General features: G+C 42.1%; 1 protein-coding gene across 1 annotated transcript in view; it reads right to left on the reverse strand.

The window, feature by feature from the left end:
- Positions 1–22,913, reverse strand: part of zgc:152774 (uncharacterized protein LOC553526 homolog) — a 152,191-nt gene that overhangs the window by 99,598 nt on the left and 29,680 nt on the right. The window contains exons 4-5 of the mRNA XM_063060796.1: positions 8,520–8,738; positions 3,077–3,223 (exon numbers count right to left, since the gene is read on the reverse strand). Coding sequence (XP_062916866.1) covers positions 3,077–3,223; positions 8,520–8,738 — 366 coding nt within the window. The remainder of the gene's footprint in view (positions 1–3,076; positions 3,224–8,519; positions 8,739–22,913) is intronic.

Genomic DNA, 22,913 nt, shown 5'->3' on the forward strand with positions numbered 1-22,913 from the left:
TTATAAACGAGAAGAAGTTATAGAAAAATGAAGAACTGATCCGGAACTGTTCTGCTGAAGGGTCTTCAACTTAAAATGTTAACTCTATTTGCATTTGTACTGATGCTATTTGTCCTGCTGAATGATTCCAGCATTTTCTGTATTTCAGATGTTCACGTACTGTAGATTTTTATAACATTTTTATATAGAGCTATATGTTTGTTGAAATTAGCAATTCTGCTTAGAAAAACAGGTTGAATCTGCTTTTCCGCATCAGAAAATATTCAGATAATTACTTAAGGGTTGTCAGACAAGTATGGAGACAAATAATGATAAATGTGAAATGTTTGAATATCACGCCACAAATGAACTATTTTCTGTATGAAATAGGTAGACATTTGAGAGCTTAATTACTTTTCAAAATCAACCCTGTAAGAGATTGAGTTGGTAACTGTTGTGGGAGCAAATTATTGCACAAGATGCTTTTCCAGAGAATCAGTGGCTCTTGACACTTCCAAATCCTTAACTTATGAGGCATAGTAACAAAAAAAATACATCCCCTCAATGTAAAGCAAAAGTATTAAATTATTCACAAACTAATAGACTGAGAAATATAAGAATACCAAGAAAATACAATGTGCTTAAGAAATATTTCCCCTTGCCACTTTAAAACAAAATCTGTATGGGACTTTAGAGATATAAAATAAGCACACGCATACTTACAACATCAAAGCTCAGAAACTGCATCTGTTTGCACTTGCTTGTTCTATCCAAATTTTGTACAAGATCAATTTAACCTATTACATTTCCAAGTGAAATAGTTGTGGTCTGGAAATGAAGGTTCTCAGTGCAAAACTTCCACTGTTTATTCATTCCCATAGTTGCTGCCTGACCTGCTCAGTTCCTTCAGCATTTTGTGTGTATTGCTTTAGATTTCTAGCATCTGTAGACTTGCTTGTGTTTAGCATATCTTCTGCTGTTCTGTAATCCGATATGTCTTCAATTTGTGCAATTTCCATTTTGAGCCTTGTTGGCATAACTGAGAACTCTAGATCTGATGTGTGGTCTTAGAACTGTCACACTGTAACTAGGAGTACACCATGTTAGTTTGTTGCTGTTACTGTTAAGCTGTTTTGGTGAGTCTCACTGTCGCCTGCATAAACAGCTAATTTGCTTACACTAGCAATGACTATTTTCCCCCAGTTTTTACCTATTGAAATTCTTATTCAATGAGTGCCTCAATGGTAACACCATTAGCAGCAATCCATTCTGGGAGTTATCAATATGAGAAGAACTTGTGCTACAGGGGAACAGGATGCAAAATATGTGAATATGCAAAGTGCCTACTCCCACAGAGTAATGAAGACTCCATCTTATACCTGGATTCTCTGCTGTGTATTATTTACAAACACAGTTGTTCGAAGACTGTCATCACTGAGATGAAAACTTTCAGACACAATCTAATGTCTTATCTTCTCTCGTTGAGATCAGGATTACAGAGATTCTCTACTTCTGCTATATCACTAATATTAAACTATGACTGTGGAATCTAGTAAAAAAAATGGAAATATTCACTTTTGCTTATTTTTTCCTACTCTTTCTGATGCAAAATGGTGACTTTTCATAGAAATATAGCTTAACATTTTGGATAAGGCATCGTCCAATATCTCACAAAATGCTATCAAACATAGAATATACCATATCTGCTCTAACTATGATGCCAATGTCACGAATTTAATCTGCCTGTACATGGTCCATATTTCTCTATTCCTGCCTGTTACGCATCTATTTAAATATCTCCTAAACATCGCATTCATATCTGCTTCTACGACCTCCCCTGACAGCATGTTCCAGGCATCTATCATTCTGCCTTGCATCTTAAAATTACGCTCTCTAGTATTTAAAATTTACATCCTGGGTAAATGACTCTTAATTGTCTACTAAATCAATACCTCTCATAATTCTTTCAAATCCCTCTCTGCAACAATACTACTAAGGATCCTAACATTTACTGCATCCTTTTCTCTTCAATTTGATCTCCCAAATGCATTTCCTTACATTTGTCCAGATTAAACTCCATCTGTCACTTCTATGCCCAAATTTCCAACTAATCTACAGTAGGTCTACAGGAGTATTATCCTTTGACAATAATCCTCATTATTAACAATTCTGTCAATTTTCATATCATCTGTAAACTTATCATTCATATTTTCATACACATCATTAGTAAATACAAACAACAGTGGTCACAGAACTGATGCTTACAGAACAACTAGGAAAACAAACCTCCATCACTATTCTCTGTTTTCTAGTGTCAAGCCAATTTTATATCTAACTTTCCAAGTCACTATAGATCCCAGGTGACTTAATTATCTGAACCAGCCTACTATGAGGCTGCTCCAATGCCTTACTAAAGTCGATGCATCCATTGCCCTACCCCCTTCGATATCTTTGTCATCTCCTCAAAAAAAAAACCAATCTTTACAATTTATCCTGAAATTTGAACACTAGCAGTTTACTTCATCTCAAAGGTACGGACAATTCCCAAATAGCACAGATTACCACCCTTCATAGAATGGTGTATGAATCTTCCAAGCACTCTTGAAGTAAGTCAGGACAACTTTACCTTGAAATTGCTTGGGATTACAACACTGTCTGCAAATGATATGGTTATTCAGCAATGTAACATCACGAAGCACAAGGAAAAGAAAACAAATACGGAGCAGGAAGAGGTGCAGAGCTGAGTTGCAGGTGTATTTCACAAAGGGGAAAATGAATCACTGGAGCAAGAACAATTAACCAGTGTCCCAAAAAACTGGCTACCTGGGAATTTAGCTGGGAAGAGGGAGAAGAGGATTCATAAAGTGATAAAGCAAAGCACGAACAGCTCAGAAATGGGATGGCAAAATGAACAGGGCCAAAGGATAGGAAGGGGGTATGGATGGGGATGGTCAAAGAGTGGATGACTATAGGGAAGAAGGGTCATTTAGGAACTGGGATATTGGGGAACTGCAAATTAACTCACAAAACGATCTCACATTATTGTAGTAAACCATGTAAAACTTTACTTCTCAGATGAATAAGATTCTCTACTTACCTTCTGATATTCCAAATAATAATCCGGGTTCCTTTCTTGCCAGCAATTGTATCAAATTCTGCCAGCAGTTCCTCCTGGGATTTGAAAACTGAATATTTTAAAATAGCCTCCAGACTTGGCACCGAATCTTCAGTAACTATGAGGTTCTGTACTTCCGAGTTAAGAAGTGTTCATAAGATTCTCAAATTCAGATCCAATTATTTATCTTTTGTACATCAGAAGGATAAAGTAAAATGAGTCATTTGCATTAACAATCAACACAATCTAAGGATGTGCTGGAAGCAATTGTCACCACATATTCTAGTGCTAACAGGATGCTGACGATGCTCAGCACAACACCAAAATAAACACAACAAGCAATTCAACAACAACAGCAAAACAAACCCCTTTCCTCTCTCCCACACAGACAGTCCTCCAAACCCCAGGAGAGGCCTTCGGGCCTCCATGCTCCTGCCTCCACATTTTGGACATTTGGTTTTTGACTTCTAGACTTCTGATCGACCTTCAGGCTTCAATCTTCAGTATCAACTCCTGGACTTGCTGATGGGAGGATTGTGAATTCCAGGATTCGAACTCCGGACTTGCTGACTTACCGGCCCTCATTCTTTCTGCCCACAGACATCCGAGCCTGGGACCCACCCACCTAGGACAGCCCAATATCCACATACATCCTTCCTCATATGTCCACATCTATTCATAATGTTATTTCATTGACTTTCCCCGATAATACATTTCATAATTCACTAACCCAATATATAATACAACTTAACTTTTACATTTAAATTCTGCACAACAGGAATCGATGACTTCAACTTCTGAAACCCTGTGCCGCAAATCTTCTGAAATAGACAATTAGCAGTTACTCACTAAAATTAAAGCAAGTTGCTACCATCACAACAGGTCAACAGCACATGCCATTTCACTGGCTCTTTACTCCACCCTGAAACATCAGGGCAGTGAAGGTGCCTCATTAGGATGCTTTTCATTGACTACAACTCAGTATTCAATACTACCATCCCCTCAAAACTAATCAATAAGCTTCAATATCTAGGCCTCAATACTTCCTTGTGTAACTGGAACCTTGATTTCCTCACTTGCGGATCCTCGTCAGTCCAGACCTGCAACACCACCTCCTCCACAATCACCATCAGCACAGGTGCACCACTAGGCTGTGTGCTTAGTCCCCTGCTCTACTTACAGTATTTCATACTTGTGACGGTGAGGCTAAGCACAGCTCCAATGCCACATTTAAGTTTGTTGACGACACCGCTGTCGGGCTGAATCAAAGGTGGTGATGAATCAGATCATATAGGAGGGAGAATGACAATCTGGCTCCACAACAGCAACCACTCATTCAATGTGAGCAAGACAAAAGAGCTAATTATTGACTTCAGGAGGAGGAAACCAAGGTCTAGTTAGTCCTAGTTAGACCATGAGCTAGTCCTCCTCATCATGAGATCAGAGGTAGAGTGGGTCAACAACTTTAACTTCCTCAGTGTTACATTTCAGAGGAAATGATAACACCTTGGTCCAGCACGTAAGTGCCATTATGAAGAAAGCACAGCAATGTCTCTACATTCTTAGAAATTTATGAATATTTAGTATGTCATCTAAAACTGACACACTTTTATCGATGTATGGTGGAAAATATATTGGCTGGTTGCCTCATAGTCTAGTATGGAATCACCAATGCCCTTGAACAGAAAAGCCTACAAAAGGTAGTGTATATCACCCAGTCCATCACAGGCAAAGCCCTCCCCACCATTGAGAACATCTACATGGAGCACTGTTGCAGTAAAGTGCCATCTATCGTCACGGACCCCCCCCCCCCACCATCCAGGCTATGCTCTCTTCTCACTGCTGCCATCAGAAAGGTGGTACAGGAGCCTCAGAACCCACACCACCAGGTTCAGAAACAGTTATTACCCCTCAACCCATCAGGCTCTTGAATCAGAAGGGATAACTTCACTCAACTTCACTTGCCCCATCACTGAAATGTTGCCACAACCTATGGACTCTTTATCTCATGGCCTGGTATTTATTGATTTTTTTTTTAAATCTCTTTTTGAGTTTGCACAGTTTGTGGTCTTCTGCACACTGGTTGTTTAGCTGCCCCGTTGAGTGTGCTCGTGTTTGCGTTTCATCAATTCTGTCATGTTTCCTGTATTTGCTCTGAATGCCTGCAAGAAAATAAATCTCAGGGTTGTATATGGTGAAATATATATACTTCAATAATAAATTTACTTGAACTTGGGACTTCTACAGATATGCTGGCAAACATGAGACAGTCTGAACTTAATGACATATTTGGCTTTCTGTGGAGTCCATGGTTTCTCTTGCTGGCTTTCCTCAGCATTAACAGTGGTGGAGAGGGTGAAGATGAACAGAGCCCATTCTTGGATCTTGCATCAGGTTTGATCTGGTGCATTATTACTCGCCTATGGATTTGGATGGAGATACAATTCAAGATTGTTTAATGATATTTCCAGTACACAAATGCAAAGGAGAACAAAATAATTATTACTCCAGACCTGATGCACCACAAAAAAGCAGAATAAGGTAAAGAACTCAATAATAAAAAAACAGAATAAACACAAGATAGCTTATATACATCGATTGATTATGTGTACATAAAGTGAAGCTAGGTACAGGAATGTCTGTACAAAAGCTGACTGACAGCAAATAATAAAGTAGTGGTGATAAGAGGTGAAGTGGGTGGATTAGTGGGTGGTGCTGTTGATCAGCCTTACTGCTTGGGGAAAGAAACTGTTTTTGAATCATGTGGTATTGGCGTGGATACTACGTAGCCTCCTCCCTAATGGGAGTGGGACAAACAGTCCATGAGCAGGATGGGTGGGATCCTTCATGATATTACTGGCCTTCTTCTGGCACTTTTCTGTATATATGTCCTTGGTGGTGGGTATGTAGGTGCCAGTTATGCATTGGGCAATTTTGACAACCTGCTGTAGAGTATTCCTGTCCTCTGCAGCGTAATTTCCATAGCATGCAGTGATGCTATCTGTTAGGATACTCTCTACCGCACATCTGTAGAAGCTCGTGAGTATTGATGTGCATAGTCCAGCTCTCTTCCAGCCTTCTCAAAAAGTAGATGTGTCAGTGAGCTTTCTTAATTGTGTAGGATGTGTTCTGAGACATGGGAGGATGTGCAGTGCTCAATTTCCACTGCTGTGCCACTGATATAAAGAGAAGTGCAAGGGTGCGAGTTCTCCTGAAGTCGATAGCCATCTCCTTTGTCTTGTTGACATTAAGGAAGAGGTTATTTGTCTGGATTGCAGGTATAAAGCAAAGGGGAAGCTGAATTTCAAAGACAATTAAAACTTATTAAAATGGATTCAAAACTTTTACAACCATCAAAATGTGGAATTTGCTGTCAAAGCTTTCAAGGAGAATTTAAGGTTGGACTTCCTCAGTGTGTTATTACTATGGTCATGCAGCTGGAAGTGCAAATACTTCAGGTCAGTAAGACATGTCCTCCATGTATGGATCTGGTAAGAATACCCACAAAGAGACCATGGACAAAGACACAACACAGCTGGCTTGGGCATATAAGATTTGGTTCAATCAAAAAAATTCCAAATCATTGTTCCAGGAGAACAATGTGCATCAGAAAAATAACATGAAAAATATGTTTTCACACAATTCCTGCTTCAAAACTTAAAGACACTCCTAATTAAAAGTGCCATTAATCTTCCAAACACAATACAGCAACCAAACACATGCACATCTATTACATCCAATATTACAGTCAGAGTCACCCTCACTCTTAGAAACCTTGCTTAGGATTTTTGCAGACTCCACCTAGTGAGATAGGCCACATTATCGAACTGATGGTTACCGCTGCATTGGAGAATGCAAGAGTACCTCAATGACAAAGTGAAGTATCTTCTAATTGGCTAATGTGTCTTTCGTATTCATGTATTGGAAGTGACATTTAGCTGTAGGGTCCATGAACTGTATAGGTATTCACAGAGGACTTTGTGTTGTAATGACCCTATCCTAGTAAATTCCTGCCAGGTGAACCCTTTGCACAAGGAAGCTATTCCCTCTTTAAAATCTCATGGAAGTTCCTCTAACCCCATGAGAGGACTTCACCATACACCTTTCCTTCTTCCATCATTGTGGCAACTATGCATTTTTGCCAATTTTCACCAAAAGCTGTATTATAGTATGTCCTTGTAATAACCATTTCCTAGCACTCATACGGCAAACAAGGGAAACTTGACCTCTACTCTCCAATGTTCCTGAAGCAGCATAGTATTAAACTCAGGAATTTGGTAACAACTGTTTTAGAACTGATGAACACATTGTATTATTTTTTAACAAGAGCTTTTAGGAGCAACTTTTGAGTTTGCAATCACTATAATTCACATGCAGAAAATGGCCTAGATAAGCTTCTAAGCATAGTTGCTCTTTATGTACCTTACCAGCTCTTCTCAATTTCTTGAAAATTCCAATCAAATCATTTTGATTTCAGGAAACTCAATCCCTAATCTGTTAATTTTTTTTACAAAAACTTGAAGTGTTTCAGTATTCTGTTTGACCATTTCCCTTTAATTACTGTACATTCATGCATGAGGTGACCAACAATTAGAGGCTGCGTGCACAGCTACACTTGACTGAGTGTGAAATCAGGATTTTGGCTCAATCATAGGATACTGGGACAGACTTGAAAACCTGTTTTTGTGAAGGTCAAAAAAGACCAGTTATTTCTAAAATTTTAACTGTTCTATTTATTGTTTTTTCAAGCTAAGCTCATTAACTTTACCCCAGATATCAATTTAGGCATGAGCAGGATGTGTGCTAATGGCAGAGTCCTCTAATACAAGACCATAAGAGAGTACTACAGTGGCTAAACAAGGCATTGTAACAGCAAAGCACATTGGAAAGGTGAAAAGACAGTTAATTACAAACCTTACACATCACTTTTTCTAAAAAAGATAGAAATACATTGCGGCTAAGTGCTATTCAATATCCTTCCTTCAATATCCTGTTTGCACCAACCAGCTCCCTACATCTGTCCCTCTGTTTCTCCTGCTTACCCGTCAATCTTTATCTGTTGCCCTACTACCTCCAATTATTATCCCTTATGATGGGAGGACCATTCCACTCTTCACAATAACGAAACCAGTAATATCACCCAAATTTCAAGAATTCACTAAAAATTTTCAAAACTGTGACTTGCCTTTACAATAAATGATCCATTTGCTTTTTAATAAATACAGAATATTTCAGAAACTGATTCTACTTACTAAAGACTTAACACAAACAAAATGTAAAGGAACATACATTTTAAATGGAGGATGCAGTTAAAAAGCAATGTAAAAATACGCCTTATATAGACAAAATTCTATGGAATTTGCTTTTCAAAGAAGTCTATCAAAATAAAATAATTCTAACACAAATTCCATTATGTAAAAGGATATTATTGTGTTGGTTGAAAGGCACAATGGGGATGATTATAGCTTGTGCATTAATCTGCTCCAGGTACGTCTGCGATAAGAGGCCCACACTTAAAGCTCCTCCATTCTTGGTGAAGACCATAGCATCCTTCCCTAGCCTCATGGAGCCAGACTTAAACCCATTTCCATACACTCCTATTGGCAAGTGGTTTTTATTCCCAGTTTTATTGGTAAAGCCAAAGCTGCAAAATAAAATTAAAAGATGAAATAAAGAAAATTAGTAACAAAAACCTTGCAACAATTTAAAAAATATTTTATAAGTATCTTCTTCATCATGCCAGTCTGTGGAATGAAAATTAGCTTTTATGGAAATCACAAATACATCCAAAAAATTCTGGGATATGGAATAAAAATTTGCATATTCAAAATTTACATGCAGAAACTAAATAAATGTTTCAACTCATAATTCTTGACACATGCACAATTGACAAAGTTGACAAACCGCAATACGGACCGTTTTCCGCAAACCACCCCACTCCTCCCTGTGTCGTAGGGATCGCCTGTATCTGGATTTCATTCTGCCTCAAGGAAAAGCACTGCAAATGTAACTTGTTTCTCACATTTATACAAAGTTAAGATCAAATCATTTTGCAGAGGAGAGTAGATGAAAGAAGAGATACAAAAGAGACAGAGTCCTAATGTCAAAAAGTTACTTTCCATTTAAATAGTATATATGCTTATATGCATACATGTGCACAAATCTGCCAGCAGTCAAAAATTCAGCTGTTGATCCCCACTTCGTGCTCCTTGCCTGAGTTGTATATATAATTAACAAAGAAAGAAATGACTATATAAATAAATAGGGGAGGGAAGAAAGTATTCAGTTAGAAAAATAATCCCTCCCTCAGTAAGCAACTGTGATCAGGCCAGTTTCACACGTCCATAACATGTGGTAGAGCAGGTAGAGTGGCTTCCTCATGGCTTCAGTAATCTTGGGTTTAATCTTGGCTTCTAGTGCTGTCTGAATGGTGATTACCTATTCTTGAGAGTGGATGCGTTTCATCTGGGTGTTTTGGTTTTACTGTAGATTTCAAAGATACCCTGGTTATTAGTTTAATTTGCCATGGTAAACTACCCATAGAATATGATGTATGGTAGAATCTGGGCAGGAGTTGACTGGAATGTGGAGGAAATAAATATCAATTCAGTGTAGGATTAGTGTTACAGGGGTGTCAGGCTTGGCTATCTGAAGAGCCTAGTTCTGTGCTGCATGACTCTGTAACCAAAATTCAGTCATATTCAAATCTATTGCTTGTGGTTTTGTTTGTTTTTCCCAATTTTGCTCTCCTTTCTCTTAAATGAACAATCTCATAAAAGAAAATTTTACAAAAATGGGGGTTCTAACTGATGTCCTTCCTGGGAAAATTCAGATAATGAGGGATAGAGATTATTTGGCAGAAAGAATATTGCTAGGGAGAACAAATCTATATTCTACATCCATCTGTACACTTTCTGCTTTACCTCCCCCACTTCAGGGTCAACAAGGACAATACTGTATATGTTCACTGGACTTCACACCAAACAGGTACAAAGAACACAGTAAATTTATTATCAAAGTATATATTTGTCACTATGTACAACCTTGAGATTAGTTTGCTTGTGGGCTGTTATGTGGGTGTTAGTTTACTTGTCGTTGCAAAGCAGCTTCCACCTGCCAGTCATTGATTGGCCCATTGGAAGTATGCAGCAGCTCTTTCCCATTGGTTACCTTGTGTGCCACTGCACCAGTATCCGGTTTCAGGCACCTCAGGGGTATAAGAATAGCACATGCGGGAGGCTTGGTCTCTTTCCTTTAGTTTCCAGGGCATGCTTCACATCGAGGTTGCGACCGGTGCTGAAGAACTAGCTCCAAACTTTGGGGAGTTCACGTGCCTTCTTAGCTAAGTAACTGTTAGTGAAATATTTTGTTTTGTAGTTTATGTAACTCAGGGACTTAGATGTTTGATCGAATGTCTGTTTGTAAATAAACGATTACTATGCATATCCATAATCAGTGTTTTCTATCTCACTCACCAAACCCATGAAGTGAACCTGCTTCCATGTTACATGGGCCTACTCAGTAAATCCTAGAAACATAATAGAATCAATAAAAGACCACATCCAAGAGGACAAACAACAATCAAAAAAATACGAATTGTGCAAACACAAAAGAAAATAATGATAATGTAGGAGTGTTGACAAAAACAACACGAGTGTAATTACTTCTAACATACACTTTATTCCCATGCTAACAAATGGCGATGTCATACATAAGAAAAAACCTTGCCCCCCCAAAACATAGTAACATATAACGTAACACATAACATACATGGCGAACCCTTAACAGTCTCAGTGAATTCTGCATAATGAAATGAAGGAGTCCCGACACAAGCTGCCCCCAGAGTTCACCCTAGCAGACAAAGTCAGACAAGTAGGGGCTTGCAAAACTCGGCCGAACCTACTCCTGCCTTCAGAGATGGGGTGCCGGGGAAGAATAACAGTCAATGTCAGAAGGTCTAGAGGTGGGAGGTCAGCCCTTCCACGGAGGCTGTGCCACTTCCACTGGAGAATCCAGGTCCAAATGGGCAGCTTGAGACGATCTACAGAAACACTGTCTGGGATACCTCTAAAGTCCAGCGTAAAAAACTTATCTCCCACTTCCAACACATGGAACGGGTCATCATATGGCGGCTGCAGGGGAGCCCAATGTTGCGCTGCAGATCATGGGACCATGGATGTAGGGAGAAACTCTCCTGGCACTCGCAGGGGTTGCCAGAACTCGAGCTCCGCAGAAGAGAATTGAACGTCCACCTTAGGGACCATACTCAGGCCCAACATGACCCACGGTAGTCTGTCAACCCAACAACAGTCACTGAAGCTTTCATTGAACAGTGGAGCCGGTCGCACAGGTAGTTGGCCTGAAGGTGATAGGCCATGGTCCAGTGGTTTGACCCCCAGATCACAGGGAACCACACACCAAAGCTCAGACGTAAACTGCATCCCTCGGTCTCAAGATGTATGCGATGGGACGCCAAACCGAGTGATCCAGAAGCTAGGGAACGCTCGCACCACTACCACGGCTGAAATGGATAACAGCAGCACTGTCTCTTGCCAACATGTGGTCCTATCAACGATGGTGAGGAGGTGAGTAAACCCACGGGACTGGGTCAATAGCCAACCAAATCCACGTTCATGTGGTCATAACACTGCTCAGGGACCACGAAAGGAAGCAAAGGAGCCATGGCATGTCGATGCACCTTCGTGTGTTGACACGACTAAACAAGCACTAGCCTAGTCCCTGACATCTTTCTTAAGCCCGTGCCAAACAAATGTTTCTGTCAGCAGTTTCTGTGATACTTTCCAGCCCAGGTGAGAAAGCCCGTGGACCATATTGAAAACATGCTGCTGCCAGTTCGCTGGTACAACCAGCCTGGGTTGCCCCGTTGACGCATCACACAGTAGTGAAAAGCTGCAGTCACCAAAAGCAACGCCCAATAATTTCAACCCTCTGTCTGCCAAATGCAGCATCTAATCATTTGGGTCCGAAACCTAGGCTTCCGTCAACTGAGCATAGTCCACGACCAAATGGACAGCACCAGTGAAAGGCCAGGAAAGTAGCTAGCCTCGAGGTTACACTTCCCAACAATGTGCTGGATGTCTGTGGTAAGTTCTGAAATAAAAGAAAGGTGATGCTGCTGTCGAGCAGACCAAGGTTCAGAGACCTTAGCCATGGCAAATGCTAGAGGTTTATGATTCACAAAAGCTGTAAATGGACTGCCCTCTAAAAGAAAACAAAAATGCCGCACTGCCAAGTACAGGCTGAAAAGCTCAGTCGAACGTCCTGTACTTGCACTCGTAGAGGCGAAGTTGTTAGATAAAAAGGGCAAGAGGCTGCCAAGCGCCATTGACCAACTGCTGATGCACCACATTGACCACGTAATCTGACACGTCCATGGTGAGAGGGTGGGAGGGGTGCGCCAGCAGCATTTGCATTAGACCATGCCTGCTTAGTGTCCGAGAATGCCTTGGACCTTTCCTCCATCCAGTCCATGACGTGCTTGGCTAATTTGTCTTTAAGGGCCTTGTAGAGTGGACATATGAGCTGAGCCACTTTGGGGACAAAACTGTGAAAGAAGTTCACCATGCCCAAAAACTCCACTGGCAGGGGAACTGCCCCTGCTGCATTGAGGCAGTGTTCGAGGAAGTCCAAACTGGCACTTTGTTGGGTTGACGATAAGACCGTACTGACTAAGGCGTTCAAAAAGGGTTCTCAAGTATAAGAGATGTTCGTCCCTAGAAGAGCTGGTGACCAAAATGTCATCTAGGTAAACAAACAGGAATGGTAAATCCCACTGTCCAAGAGGCACTGGAAGGTCTGGGCCGCATTCTACAATCCGAATGACAATCGAAGGAACTCAAACAAATCCAACGGTGTAATAACAGCGGGTTTAGGAATTTCACTTGGATGGACAGGGACCTGGTGATAACTGCAAAAGAGGGCTACCTTGGAGAAAATAATTTTCCCTACCAGGTGGGCAGAGGAATCCTGGATGTCCAGGATCAGGGGTCGTGGAGTCGTTGAGGCAGCGGTAATCGCCACATGGATGCTGCCTGCCACACCTCCCTCACCCCAGCTTTCCCACAATGTGGAGAGGGGAAGCCCATGGACTGATGGACCGCCTGACGATGCCCAGGCGCTCCATGCCATGAAACTCAGCCTTGGCAATGGCTAGCTTCTCTGGGTCAAGGCACCTGACGCAGGCATGATCAGGCGAGCCAGTGGCGAGGAAGTGGTGCTCCACCCTGTGTTTAGCGGTGGAGGAGGAACAGGTGAGTTTGGTCAGGTTCGGGAACTCAGCGAAGAGGCGGAGGAAGTCGCAGGTGGAAAGGGCGCTGGACAAGTTTTTAAGTGACGGTGGTGCTGAGTGTGCCGGAAAGGGAGTAGAAAATCTCTGTGTTGACGAGACGCCGGTTCTGGATGTCAACAAGAAGGCTGTTGGCGCAGAAAAAGTCAGCCCCCCCAAAACGTAATAACGTACAATGTAACACATAACATACATAGAGAAATTAACTCTCAACAGTCTGGGTGAATTCTGCTTAATAAAATTAAGGAGTCCCTACAATAATAATAAGTAAGTAAGTAAGTAATAAATATCAAGAAAATGAGATGATGAGTTCTTGAAAGTGAATCTGTAGGATTTGGGAACAGTTCAGTGATAGAGCGAGCAAAGTTGAGTGAAGTTATCTCCACTAGTTCAAGAGTCTGATGGTTGAGGGGTAATAACTGTTCTTGAACTTGATGTTGTAGGTTCAGAGGCTCCTGTACTTTCTTCCTGATGGCAGCAGTGAGAAGGAAGCATGTCCTGGGTAGTGGGGGTTGTTAGAGTGGATTTCTTTTTGGGTAGATGATTTGTTAACACTTAAATGACTTTGGCCACCAGACTTCTATTTTAACTGTTTGACAAAGGACTGTGGATTGAGTCCACCACAATGGGCTTCCTTCTAAAAGGTGTGAATACCAGATACTTCTGGTAGTTTGACCTGATGCTGTAGTTTCGAAGGCAGTATCACCTATACATTATAAATATTAATTGTCTTCTACGTTAGCACGGGAAATGCCAAATAGAAGTATCATAGACTTAACTTACATTCCTAAAGACTATGGATACCAACCCAGACATGTTGGCGTCAGAAGGAAAGGATGAAATCCGAAGGTTTGATGTTTGTATATAGCTTCAAAAGGAAGCATTGTCTAAGTATTGTCTATAACTTTTAAGTAGCGATTAGAAACATAGAAACATAGAAAATAGGTGCAGGAGTAGGCCATTCGGCCCTTCGAGCCTGCACCGCCATTTATTATGATCATGGCTGATCATCCAACTCAGAACCCCGCCCCAGCCTTCCCTCCATACCCCCTGACTCCCGTAGCCACAAGGGCCATATCTAACTCCCTCTTAAATATAGCCAATGAACTGGCCTCAACTGTTTCCTGTGGCAGAGAATTCCACAGATTCACCACTCTCTGTGTGAAGAAGTTTTTCCTAATCTCGGTCCTAAAAGGCTTCCCCTCTATCCTCAAACTGTGGCCCCTCGTTTTGGACTTCCCCAACATCGGGAACAATCTTCCTGCATCTAGCCTGTCCAATCCCTTTATGATCTTATACGTTTCAATCAGATCCCCCCTCAATCTTCTAAATTCCAACGAGTACAAGCCCAGTTCATCCAGTCTTTCTTCATATGAAAATCCTGCCATCCCAGGAATCAATCTGGTGAACCTTCTTTGTACTCGCTCTATGGCAAGGATGTCTTTCCTCAGATTAGGGGACCAAAACTGCACACAATACTCCAGGTGTGGTCTCACCAAGGCCTTGTACAACTGCAGTAGTACCTCCCTGCTCCTGTACTCGAACCCTCTCGCTGTAAATGCCAGCATACCATTCGCCTTTTTCACCGCCTGCTGTACCTGCATGCCCACTTTCAATGACTGGTGTATAATGACACCCAGGTCTCGTTGCACCTCCCCTTTTCCTAATCGGCCACCATTCAGATAATAATCTGTTTTCCTATTTTTGCCACCAAAGTGAATAACTTCACATTTATCCACATTAAATTGCATCTGCCATGAATTTGCCCACTCACCCAACCTATCCAAGTCACCCTGCATCCTCTTAGCATCCTCCTCACAGCTAACACTGCCACCCAGTTTCGTGTCATCCGCAAACTTGGAGATGCTGCATTTAATTCCCTCATCCAAGTCATTAATATATATTGTAAACAACTGGGGTCCCAGCACTGAGCCTTGCGGTACCCCACTAGTCACCGCCTGTCATTCTGAAAAGGTCCCGTTTATTCCCATTCTTTGCTTCCTGTCTGCTAACCAATTCTCCACCCACACCAATACCTTACCCCCAATACCGTGTGCTTTAAGTTTGCACACTAATCTCCTGTGTGGGACCTTGTCAAAAGCCTTTTGAAAATCCAAATATACCACATCCACTGGTTCTCCCCTATCCACTCTACTAGTTACATCCTCAAAAAATTCTATGAGAATCGTCAGACATGATTTTCCTTTCACAAATCCATGCTGACTTTGTCCGATCATTTCACCGCTTTCCAAATGTGCTGTTATCACATCTTTGATAACTGACTCCAGCAGTTTCCCCACCACCGACGTTAGGCTAACCGGTCTATAATTCCCCGGTTTCTCTCTCCCTCCTTTTTTAAAAAGTGGAGTTACATTAGCCACCTTCCAATCCTCAGGAACTAGTCCAGAATCTAACGAGTTTTGAAAAATTATCACTAATGCATCCACTATTTCTTGGGCTACCTCCTTAAGCACTCTAGGATGCAGACCATCTGGCCCTGGGGATTTATCTGCCTTCAATCCCTTCAATTTACCTAACACCACTTCCCTACTAACATGTATTTCGCTCAGTTCCCCCATCTCACTGGACCCTCTGTCCCCTACTATTTCTGGAAGATTATATATGTCCTCCTTAGTGAAGACGGAACCAAAGTAATTATTCAATTGGTCTGCCATGTCCTTGCTCCCCATAATCAATTCACCTGTTTCTGTCTGCAGGGGACCTACATTTGTCTTTACCAGTCTTTTCCTTTTTACATATCTATAAAAGCTTTTACAGTCCGTTTTTATGTTCCCCGCCAGTTTTCTCTCATAATCTTTTTCCCCTTCCTAATTAAGCCCTTTGTCCTCCTCTGCTGAACTCTGAATTTCTCCCAGTCCTCAGGTGAGCCACTTTCTCTGGCTAATTTGTATGCTTCTTCTTTGGAATTGATACTATCCCTAATTTCTCTTGTCAGCCACGGGTGCACTACCTTCCTTGATTTATTCTTTTGCCAAACTGGGATGAACAATTGTTGCAGTTCATCCATGCAACCTTTAAATACTTGCCATTGCATATCCATCGTCAATCCTTTAAGTGTCATTTGCCAGTCTACCTTAGCTAATTCACGTCTCATACCTTCAAAGTTACCCCTCTTTAAGTTCAGAACCTTTGTTTCTGAATTAACTATGTCACTCTCCATCTTAATGAAGAATTCCACCATATTATGGTCACTCTTACCCAAGGGGCCTCTCACGACAAGATCGCTAATTAACCCTTCCTCATTGCTCAAAACCCAGTCCAGAATAGCCTGCTCTCTAGTTGGTTCCTCGACATGTTGGTTCAAAAAACCATCCCACATACATTCCAAGAAATCCTCTTCCTCAGCACCTTTACCAATTTGGTTCACCCAGTCTACATGTAGATTGAAGTCACCCATTATAACTGCTGTTCCTTTATTGCACACATTTCTAATTTCCTGTTTAATACCATCTCCGACCTCACTACTACTGTTAAGTGGCCTGTACCCAACTCCCACCAGCGTCTTCTACCCCTTAGTGTTACGCAGCTTTACCCATATTGATTCCACATCTTCCCGGCTTATGTCCTTCCTTTCTATTGCGTTAATCTCTTCTTTAACCAGCAACGCCACCCCACCTCCCCTTCCTTCATGTCTATCCCTCCTGAATATTGAATATCCCTGAACGTTGAGCTCCCATCCCTGGTCACCCTGGAGCCATGTCTCTGTGATCCCAACTATATCATAATCATTAATAACAATCTGCACTTTCAATTCATCCACCTTATTACGAATGCTCCTTGCATTGACACATAAAGCCTTCAGGCGCTCTTTTACAACTCTCTTAGCCCTTATACAATTATGTTGAAAAGTGGCCCTTTTTAATGCTTGCCCTGGATTTGTCGGCCTGCCACTTTTACTTTTCTCCTTTGTACTTTTTGCTTCTACCCTCACTTTACACCCCTCTGTCTCTCTGCACTGGTTCCCATCCCTCTGTTGTGAACTAACCTCCTCACGCCTAGCCTCTTTAATTTGATTCCCACCCCCCAACCATTCTAGTTTAAAGTCACCTCAGTAGCCCCCGCTAATCTCCCTGCCAGGATATTGGTCCCCCTAGGATTCAAGTGTAACTCGTCCTTTTTGTACAGGTCACGCCTGCGCCAAAAGAGGTCCCAATGATCCAAAAACTTGAATCCCTGCCCCCTGCTCCAATCCCTCAGCCACGCATTTATCCTCCACCTCATCGCATTCCTACTCTCACTGTCGCGTGGCACAGGCAGTAATCCCGAGATTGCCTTTGTGTTTAGCATATAAATATCGAGCCCACATTTAGCCAGCAGACCTTTCTGCGGAAAGTATCTCGAGATGCCTGCTGTACTTTGTTGTGTTGAATAAAGAAGCTGCTTTGTATCTACCAGTGACTGTCTCTCCGGTAATTTCATCCACGCTGCAACAGGGGTCCGTCATAATGGATGCTGCTTTCTTGCAACAGCTGCAACAGATACAAACGTTCTCAATGGGAGAGAGGGCTTTACCCTTGATGGACTGGACTGTGTCCACTATTTTTTGTAGGATTTTCCATTTAAGGGTATTGATGTTTCCATACCAGGCTGTAATGCAACCAGTCATACTCTCCACCACACAACTACAGATGTTTTGCAAGGTTTTAGATATCATGCCAAATCTTGGCAAACTTCTAAGGAAGAAGAAGCATTGCCATGCTTTCTTCGTAATTGCACTTACATGCTGGGCCCATGACATATCCTCTGAAATAGTAACAACGAAGAATTTAAAGTTGCTGATCCTCTCCACCATGGATCCCACTATGAGGACTGGCTCATGAACTTCCGGTTTCCTCCTCCTGAAGTCAATAATCAGCTCCTTGGTTTTGATGACAGTGAAGTAGATCCAGGTCACTTCTTAGGCAGGAGTTGCTAAGTTTCATCACCAACCGCTCAAAGCATTTCATCACAGTGGATATAAGTGCTACTAGATGATAGACATTGAGGCAGGTTACCATGTTCTTATTAGGCACCGGTATAATTGAATCCTGCTTGAAACAAGTGGCTACCTCAGACTGCTGAACTAAGAGGATAAAGATATCAGTGAACACTCCAGCCAGTTGATCAGCACAGGACTTTAGTATTTGGCCAGATGCCCCTCCTGGGCCAGATGCTTTCTGTGGGTTCACTCTCCTGAAGGATGCAATCACAATGGCCGTATGGACTAAAATCATGGGATCAGTGGGGGTAGTGAAAGTTCATGAAGGTTCACCATGTTTTGACAGTCAAAGCAAGCAGAGAAGGCATTAAGCTCATCTGGAAGCAAACCCTTGTTGTCACCTATATTGCTTGGCTTCATTTGTAAGAGTTAATATCATTCAAGTCCTGCCACAGCTGTCCAGCATCCTTCAGTGATTCAAGTTTAGATTAGAATTGCCACTTCGCCCATAAGATAGCTTTCTGGAGATCATATCTGGACCTCTTGTATATTATTTGGTCACCAGAGCTGAATGTCACTGACCTCACCATCAGCAGATTGTGGATCTCATGGTTAGTCCATGGCTTCTGGTTGGGGAATTCTCTGAATCAGTGGTCCCCAACGACCGGGCCGCAAAGCATGTGCTACTGGGCCACAAGGAAACGATATGATTTGGCGGAAGGAAACGATATGAGTCAGCTGTACCTTTCCTCATTCGCTGTCACGCACTGTTGAACTTGAACGCACGCGAGGTCATCGGTGACCCAAGATGTGCAAAGGAATGGGTCCATGACCCATTTGTGAATGTCCCCAGTGAATCATCCTTGTCAGCGCGGGAAAAAGATCAACTCCTTGAGCTTGCAAATGACGATGGGCTGAAAAGTATGTTTGACATAACATCTCTGCCGGCATTCTGGATCAAAGTCAAGGCTGGATATCCTGAGATAGCCACGAAAGCACTGAAAATGTTGCTTCCATTTCCAACATCATATCACTGCGAAGCAGAGTTTTCTGCAATGAATGCAATGAAAACTAAATTGCAGAATAGACTGGACATAAGGAACCCCCTTCGAGTATTGCTGTCTCCTATCACCCCTCGATAGGACCGTCTTGTTGCAGGGAAACAAGCCCAGGGCTCCCACTGATTCAGCGATATTGGTGTGTTGCAATGATTTTATATGTTCATACGAGGAAAATATGCGCTGTGTGTTTAATATCCAAACGTTACTTAAAGTGTTATGATGCTATTGACTTATAATTCAGTGGTCCCCAACCTCTGAGCCGCAGACTGGTACATTACCGTGAAGAATGCAGCGGTGCAGCGGTAGCCAGAATGCACCCAGCATATCTTTAAGAAAAAAGCCAAAATAAACACGCTAATTAATTAGGTGCCACCCAGCACATAAATGTCGGCCCAGATCAGAGGCTAATTATTTAGCTTGTTTATTTCGGCTTTTTTCTTAAAGGTGTGCTGGGTGCGTTCCGGCCACCGCTGCACCACTGCATTCTTCGCGGCAATGTATCGGTCCGTGGCCCGGAGGCTGGGAACAACTGTTATAATTGACTTATCATTATATTTATGCAAGGAAAATATGCGCTGTGTTTAATATTAAATTCGTTAGATAAACCCTTTTAGAAACGAAATTGAGTGTATTAGCTACTTAGAAGTGACTTATAGTTGACTTATCACTTATTTTCCGGCCATGATTAAGAACCCCTGAACCCCTCCCCCACACACCCGCCCTCCCCACCCACCCCCACCCCGGTCGGCTGGTCCGCAAGAATATTGTCAATATTAAACCGGTTGGGGACCCCTGCTCTGAATGATTTTGTGGGGTCAGACTTGTGTACAGCGGTGCCTGGAGGTTTATGGCAGGGAGTTTCTCCCTTTCTGGTGCTATTGAGCATCAGAAGCATTTCTGAACAAAGAATGTTTTTGTCCCACAAAACCATAACATTCATATCAAGGTCCAGAATAATCAGGAGAAGATGGCGGCGCAACGACAGCACGCGCGGCCTCTCCGGTGATGACTATCTGTTATCTGTCAAGTAGGGGTCCGTGCACAATTCTGATTTGATGGAGACAGATGTGAGTGCATAGCGGAACATCTGGAAAACTTCTGAAATATCTGCTTTACTACCGCTGCTACTGTGTGGCAACCGGAATTTCTGGAGCTGAAGGCCTCAAAGTCCTTGGCTTTGCGTGTTTCAGTGGCCCAGGAGAGGTCGAAGGCGCTCTGCAGAGGATGGCGCTCGGGAGGCTGTATCGGAGAGGCTGCTCGGAAGCTCGGAGTTTTCGGATGGATGGACTCAGGGTTGGCTGGGGCCGGCTGCTTCCAAGGTATCGACAAGTTGACGGTGCCTGGAGGTTTATGGCAGGGAGTTTCTCCCTTTCGCCGTCGCTATCGCGGACTCGGGGACTTTGAGACTTTTTTTTTTACTGTGCCTATGGACTGTTCTTCATCAAATTATGGTATTGCTTTGCACTGCTGTAACTATATGGTATAATTATGTGGTTTTGTCAGTGTTAGCCTTTGGTTTGTCCTGTTTTCTGCGATATCACACCGGAGAAACATTGTATCATTTCTTAATGCATGTATGCATTTCTAAATGACAATAAAAGAGGACTGAGTGTTCTCATAATCTAAAGAAAAAGGTCATAACAGACCACAAGACCAAACTGTATAGGAGCCAAGTTTGGATATTTGGCCCATCAAGTCTGCTCCGCCATTCCATCATGGCTGATCCACTTTTCCTCTCAGCCTCAATCACCTTTCTTCACCCCAAATCCCTTCATGCCCCCAGCAATCAAGAATCTATCAACCTCTGCCTTAAATAAACATAAAGACTTGGCCCCCATGGCTGGTTGTGGCAACAAATTCCACAGATTCATCACTCTTTGACTAAAGAAATTCCTCCTCATCTCCATTCTAAAAAGACAGCGTCTATTCTGAGCCTGTGTCCTCTGGTCTTAAGACTCTCCCACCATAGGAAACATCCTCTCCATATCCACTCTATCAAGGCCTTTCCCCATTTGATAGGTTTTAATTAGGTCATCCCTCATTCTTCTGAATTCCACTGAATACAGGCCCAGAGCCTTCAAGTGCTTCTCATATGACAAGCCATTCAATCCTGGAATCATTTTCATGAACCTCCTTTGAACACTCTCTAGTTTCAGCACATCCTTTCTAAGGGGTCCAAAACTGCACACAATACTCCAAGTAGGGCCTCACCACTGCTTTATACAGTTTCAACATTACATTCTTGCTTTTACGTATATTCTAGTCCTCTTAAAATGAATGCTAACATTGCATTTGCCATTCTCACCACAGACTCACCTGCAAATTAACTTTCAGGGAATCCTGACAAGGACACAAGGTCCTTTTGTGCCTCAGTTTTTTGTATTTTCTCTTCATTTGGAAAATAGTCAACCCCTTCATTTCTTCTACCAAAGTACATGACCACACACTTCCAAAATCTGTATTTCGTCTACCACTTCGTCTATTCTTCCAATCTGTCTAAGTCCTTCTGTAACCTCTCTACTTCCTCAAAACTACCTGACCCTCCACCGATCTTCATATCATCAACAGACTTTACAACAAAGCTATAAATTCCATCATCAAAATTACTGACATATAATGTAAAAAGAATCGGTGCCAACACAGATTCCTGTGGACCACCACTAGTCACCAGCAGCCAACCAGAAAAAGCTCCCTTTATTCCCACTCTTTGCCTCCTGCAAATCACACTGCTTTAATCATGCTAAAATCTTTCCAGTAATACTATGAGCTTGTAGCTTGTTAAGCAGCCTCATGTGTGGCACCTTGTCTTCTGAAAATCCAACAACATCAAACGATTCTCCTTTGTCTATCCTATTTGTTATTTCTTCAAAGAATTCTAACAGATTTGTCAGACAAGATTTTCCCTTGAGGAATCTTGACGATGGCATATTTTATCATATTCCTCCAAGTTACCTGAGACCTCATCCTTGATAATCAACTCTAACATCTTCCCAACCATTGTGGGTAAACTAACTGGCCTATAATTTCCTTTCTTCCGCCTCTCTCCCTTCTTGAAGAGTGGAGTGACATTTGCAATATTACAGTCTTCCAGAACCATTCTCAAATCTAGTGATTCTTGAAAGATCATTACTAATGCCACTGCGATCTATTCAGCCACCACTTTTAGAACTCTGGGGTGTACACTATCTGGTCCAGGTGACTTATTTACCTGCAGACCTTCCAGTTTCCCAAAAATCTTCTCCCTTGTAATGGTAACTTCACATACTTCATGAACCTTGCCACTGGAACTTCCACCATACCACTAGTGTCTTCCACAGTGAAGATTAATGCAAAATATTTATTTTCATCCATTTCCTTGTTCCCCATTACTACTTCTCCAGCATCATTTTTCAACGGTCTGATATCCACTCTCACTTCTCTTTTACACTTTATGTACCAGAAGAAACCTTTAGTATCCTCTTTACTATTACTGGCTAGCTTACCATCATATTCCATTTTTATTTTCTTAATGAA

This window comes from Mobula hypostoma, chromosome 10, assembly GCF_963921235.1.
Source record: "Mobula hypostoma chromosome 10, sMobHyp1.1, whole genome shotgun sequence".
Lineage (NCBI taxonomy): Eukaryota > Metazoa > Chordata > Chondrichthyes > Myliobatiformes > Myliobatidae > Mobula > Mobula hypostoma.